Source organism: Vicia villosa, linkage group LG2 (assembly GCF_029867415.1).
Source record: "Vicia villosa cultivar HV-30 ecotype Madison, WI linkage group LG2, Vvil1.0, whole genome shotgun sequence".
NCBI lineage: Eukaryota > Viridiplantae > Streptophyta > Magnoliopsida > Fabales > Fabaceae > Vicia > Vicia villosa.
In genome coordinates, this window is record NC_081181.1 from 185,062,313 (window position 1) to 185,068,807 (window position 6,495).

At 33.0% G+C, this 6,495-nt stretch overlaps 1 protein-coding gene across 1 annotated transcript; it reads right to left on the bottom strand.

Annotated features, from left to right (window-relative positions):
- Positions 1-4,708: 4,708 nt before the first annotated feature.
- On the bottom strand, positions 4,709-6,099 carry LOC131647647 (kunitz-type trypsin inhibitor-like 1 protein). Its single transcript, XM_058917518.1, has one exon. It carries the CDS (start codon positions 6,009-6,011, stop codon positions 5,352-5,354), a length of 660 nt encoding a protein of 219 aa, XP_058773501.1. The 5' UTR covers positions 6,012-6,099; the 3' UTR covers positions 4,709-5,351.
- Positions 6,100-6,495: the final 396 nt, after the last annotated feature.

Below are 6,495 nucleotides of genomic sequence, written 5' to 3' on the forward strand. Positions count from 1 at the left end.
AATTCAAAGTGTGCCCAAATACAAAAAATGTTCATCTCATTGCAAGCTAAAACTTTGCAGTTGGAAGTTTCTACATTAAAGGCTTGGATTAAAATTTATAGGCAGATAAAGATCATGACTCAAGGTTGTCAAGTCTTTAGCACTTGGAGAAATTCTACACAACACCAACATAAAACGTGTTCCGTCATGTTTTATCTTACCATTGATCTAAAGAGATCCGTATTTGGAGGCATGAGAATTGAGTTAGAGTGTTTTGAAGTGGGGTATTTGAAACTGATGAGAGGAACGTTAGGCAAGAATCGGCACGCATGTTAAGATTTGTTCTATGATGAACACTCTTCATTATGAATCCAAACAATAGCATTTGAGAGTTTGTTTAGCAAATTAGAAGGTCATGAAACGTACCATTCGGAGTTAGTGGAGTAGCGAACCGAGACCAGCTTGGGTGCAGCTTGAGTCAATCACGACCAAGAAATTTTAAGGTCAATTATCATGCATTTGCAATCGCTATCTCATGAAATTTCTGACAACAATTTTGGCCAGCTCCACGAGTACTCTCATTTTGCTTTTGAGATCGTGCTTAGAAGGTGATCACAAGCCAAATTATTGGAGCTAGAAGATGGCCATACACCCACGGGTTCACCATAACTTTCAAGTCAGAATTTTGTTCCATGGAATATTAATTGCAGCATGACACGCTCGAAGCAACTCAATAACATTGCTCCAAAAAATCCATGCAAATTTTCTGCTGCATGAAAGGAAAAAAGAACTTACTACAAATGTAAACAACTTATGCATTAAGTTGTTAAGAGAAATGGATCAGCTACAAGCATCTCCACGACACACTCCATACACCGCCCAATATAAATCAAAAGTCCCTCACCACCTTTCAAGCTCTCTCTCACTTTTTCTCATCATGTCTTTCACACTCCCTCGTTCTCTCTTCTCTCACCCTCAATAACCATAACAAACTTCTCTCACCCTCAACAACCATAACAAACTTCAACCACCATAACAAACCTCATAAACGTCACCATCATTCTGAATCTTCATGCACGCTTGCTTCAACTCTCTCAGAAATCAACATCCCTGCATTCTCGATATCATCTTCATCCTCACATCATCATCATCATCATCATCATCATCATCATCATTACTCTTACCTTCACTCTTCTCCTACTAGCTTCATCACCTTATGCCATGATTTCGTGAAAACAAAAAGCCAAAGTGAACTTAGTTGAAAGAAATATCCCATATTAGTTTTTAATTAAACATTGTCAATGAAAATAATACTCCTTAATCCAAGTCTTAACCTACTCTCCAAATATATTCTACCCGAGCCCGAGCCCCAACCCCATTACAACTTGCAAGACCTTAGAAAATGTGTGTTTCCTATATCTTTTCATGTATTTAGAATTTATTCAAGCATATGGTATAATGTTGTATACTGTGAATTTTAAGTGAAAACACATAAACATCTGAGATATTTTGTGAGAGTGTGCAATGAGGTGCACGTGAAGCGATACTTTCAAGTGAAGGTAGCAACAAGAGAGAGCCAAGAAAGATCTCGGAGGTATGATGATTCGTAAAATGTTTATCTTTCATTTGGGGTGACATGAGTTCTTTGTTCTGAATGTTGCTTGAGAGCAAGAAGCAAGCTAAGTTTGAGGTTTTGATCAGTCAAAGCGCAATTTGGGCTAAAGCGCAAGATCAAAAGAAAATGGAGATGAAAGCAAGCTTTCCTACTCATTCAATTATGAGGGAGTCCATACGCGTATGGCCCTGCAACCTACCACGCGTGATACGGGTAACAACAAAAGGGCGTGAAAACCAAGTCACTGCTCGTACGTGTATGAGGGGTGTCCATACACATATGGGGTACCAGAAGAAGAAGGAAAACACTAACGCAATGTGTTATGCGTATGGGACCAAGCAAGCCATACGAGCCAACTTGGTCCATACGCGTATGAAGAGGCAAGGAGAAGAAAGCCATACACGTATGACCTGAATCCATATGCGTATGGAAGCCAAGAAATGCAGAAAGCCCAAAATTCACTCTATTTAACTCGAGAGCACAAATTTCTAGGGTTGGACAATTTTTCAATGAAAAACATGTTTTGAAGGCTGGAGAACTCGGACTTTTATGGTGAATCAAGATTTTCATGAACCTTAAGTGATTGAAGAATTAATTTCATCACATTATCTATAATGTCTACATTTTGTATTTTGTTTTTCTTTAGTACTCTAAGTAGCTAAACCCTTCAATGACAGGGAGTGTCCCTGATTCATATTTGTTAATAATTTCTTTTTGAACATTATGATAGCAACAATTTTATGATCTTTGATTTACTCTCAATTCGTTCTTAATGCTTTCTCTATCAGAAAAATTAAGTATGACTTACGGTTAATACTTAGGTTAGGGTGCCATTGTTTACGCTCATTTTAGAGTATTTTGTAATAGATATCACTTAGGACTATTGATACCTTATAGAAACCGAATTATTCTTGATAAAGTAATGCTTAAATTCATCTGTAATTCACTATGGACATAGGAGTTAGTTTGAATGTTTAAAGGTTTTCTCACTAAGGACTTAGGATTAAACACACTTAATAAGCCGGTAATCAATCTTTTAAAATAAGTTATTGCAAGGTCAGGTAAGAATCGTTAAAGAAGCATATAATACATCTTCCATAGAAGGTTCACTCATATTATTCTAAATCGTTCAACTGCTCTATTTATTTTTAATTGCCATTTTATTTTCTAGTAACATAAGAACAATTCAAAACCCCAAGTCTTTTGTTTAACTAATTTAAAACACGAACTCTGTATCCTCAAGCAGTCCTTGAGATCGATAATTGGAATTTCCCACTATTACTATAAAAGCTTTCCAAACTGAGAACTGAGAACTAGACCAACTATTAAAGACCACCTTGGAGAGACGCGGATGAGAAAGGCAATGCTTATTAAAATGGAAAGGCTTTTGACCTTGTAAATGAATAGAGTATCCGAGAAGAATATGATAATGAAATGATACATCTTTAGGCATAGCCCATTGAGATGTAGTCCCTATAACTCCCACCAATCATCTGATATAAGAATCCTATCCAGGAGAATCTCCCCTATCATAAGGCTAGTACCACATAAAACTCTTATATAAAAAAGGAAGATCAAGCAAATCCATCTCCAAGATGAAGTTTCTGAACTCAACATAATCAATATTACCAAAAGCCTAGACAAAAGAATCAGAAAACTCATCGATATTAGTCTCTTGAATTGTTATGAATTCTAGAGACTTAGAAACGATGAGCTCTCTCACATTATTCTTCTTTATCCTACTCTCCAACCCACGAATATCAAAAGACCCTATCAACATCAAACGCAACTCCTAAATTACCTAGCTGACCTGAACTGCCTATCTCTTTGTTCTAGACCCACTAAACATTTAACCTCAGCATTATAATTAAACAAAAATGTACAATCTAACTACTTTCAATAACACTACTTATGTTTGTTATACTTCTCCATTTGTTCATGGTTGTTTCTCGTATATGGAAAGGCTTAGCCTTTTTATCTTATTTTTTTATTTATAAAATTAGCTATTTAAAAATAATAAAATTATTAAGATATTTGTTTATTATTATGCAGTATCTAATTGTTTTTATTAGTAGTATAAATTAGGATATTATTGTATCAAATCTTTACTCACCTAGTATATCTTCTCCTTAACTATTGGGGTTGATTCCGAGGGTTAATACCATATAAATTACATATTGAATTTGGTATATAGAGTTAGGTCTAAAATCCTATTTTTTTCTTGGGTGTGCAAGGGCTTTTGTTATAAAAATCTGCCGCCGTCTCCAAACAGTATCACGCAGCCTACTGTGGTGGTCCGAATTCTTCAATCTACCACCTGCCAAAATTGCACCATAAAAAACAACCACCACGCGCCGTCAAAAGCAATAGTAGTTGAGGAAGTAACATGTTGTGCTGCATTCAATTGCAAATACTCCTTATACTCGTTGACAGAGAAAGTAGTTTTCAGTTCACCCTTAGTTCACGGTTTTCAATGATTTGAGCAACATTCATAACCCGATCTCGAGAGGGTGTTGAGATATTTGTTTATTATTATTCAATAGTATTTATTTCTTTTGTTTGTAGTATTATTTAAAATATTATTATGTCAAATGTTTTTTTTACTTAATATATATATATATATATATATATATATATATATATATATATATATATATATATATATATATATATATATATATATATATATATATATATATATATATATATATATATATATATATATATATATATATAATTTTATTATGTGAAAAGTATAAAATAAGAATTATAGGGTTCAAGTATAATTATATAACAAATTCACTAATGATGTTTTTGGTTTAAGAAAAATCTTGTAACAACTGGCTCGTATTTTGAATTGGTTAGTATGGCAAAAAAATTCAACAATATACAATCACGCTAGGACAAAGGTATAATCATATTTCAAAATATAATGTTCTATCATAAATATTGAAAAAGAGGAAAATGTATTGCATCAACAAAAAAATGGTATACATCATCAATACCTACCTAGCAAGTGCAATTTTAAAATATATTTTTAAATGAAAAATAAAATATGTAATAAAAGATAAAAACACTTAAAATAAAATACATATTAAAAATAAATCCATACAAGAAGTATCAAAAGTTATATTAAGAGAAAACAAAAAAAAATCTGAAAGCTGTAAAATTACATATCAAACATGCGACAACAATAAAACGTTTTTATAAAAAACGGCACATTAAAGGAGGATCAAATTAGAGATGAGCTCAAGTCCGTTGGATCACCAATCCTAGATCAAAAACCACCAAGAAAAAAGTAAAGAACATGTTTTCGATCTGGCCGAAATCTTGATCTGCTATTCATTATTCATTAATTCAAAGGATAAGATTTGAAGTCAATCCATAAAAGTGGAAGAGTTTTCTTAGATCAGCCTAATAACTATTTCCAAACTAAAAAAACTAATTTTCTCCGCCACTTCTTTCATATTTGTTGTAGAACCTGAAAACACAATCTTATTCTAGATCGTTTAAATTATCAAGCCACAAAAAAAAATTCTAGACTTCACCCTACTACGATCAGTAAAAGAAAACTCACTAGGAGAAGACTTGAATCTTTAGAAAAGACTAATTATCACTAACTAAAAATCCTATACCAGATCGTCCTAATTTGGTCACACCAACAATTAGATGAGAAACCGACTCGACATAAAGGACACATGGATTAAATAATTTTAGAACTAAGACTATATTAATAGTTTAGATTAACAACCAAACATCAAGCGACCGACTTAACAATTCCAGCTTCATAAAGATCAGCATCAACAAACACAACCGCATAAGCCACTTGATGAGTCAAAATCAAACGTGATCCATCTTGATCCTCATTATTGTTATACCTCCCAATATCTAGACAAGAAGAAGAATCTTTCTTACAAAATCCTAGCTTGTAACCAAATCCAGATTCATGTTTCTTAATATTAAACGTGCCACTCCATGTTTTGAAACTAGGATAATTTTCCGGACCACCGATACCAACACAAGCCTTTAGAATAATATCATCAACATATATCAACCATTTTGGAGATTCCGCACAATTAGGCCTTTCTGTGAACTCAATCTCAATCGGGGTACCGGTGAAAATTATATCAGGGTTTAGTCCTGATACGTTGAATTTCACTGGTAAACCATTGATAAGTTTATTGGAATCTTGAAAGATGGAAACTTCACACTCTGACTCATGTATTTTTCCTAATCTTACTCCTCCACCATAGGGCTCATGAATTGCTGGCAAAATATAGTATTTTTCACTTGGAGAAATAGGGTTACCATTTATGTCTAAGACTTGCTTAACATGATTATTTGAAAAAGATAGTGAAACAATAGCGATTAAAACAAAGAGGAAGATGGAAAAGATGAGTGATAAAACAGGTTTCATATGGCTAGATGAGAATATTGGTTGTGTTTTTGTGTTTTAGTGCATCTTGATCTAATCTATCTATGTATTATAGTATAGAAGTGAAGACTAGATTCAACTTGCATCATTTAATTAATTTAGTTAATAATTGATTGATTTAATTAATAAACTTGTAAGTGGAACTTGCATGTGACATGTGCTTTTATTTTATTTTATTTTGATACCAACTTTTGGATACCAACCTTTCACGCGTTCCACGAAGAGAACCCCTTCTTGTTCATATAATTCAACAAAAAAAAATATAAATATATTTTTGTTGAAAACTATGGTCAATTGTCGTTTGTGGTGGGAGTTTTTAACTCTTACACAAGAAACACCACCTTATTTTTATATATATTGCATTACAAGTGTCTTCGTTAATAATCATCAACCTAAAATAGTTAATTTAATCGACTTATTGACAAAAAAATTTAAAATATTTGAACCATGCTACAATAAGACATGA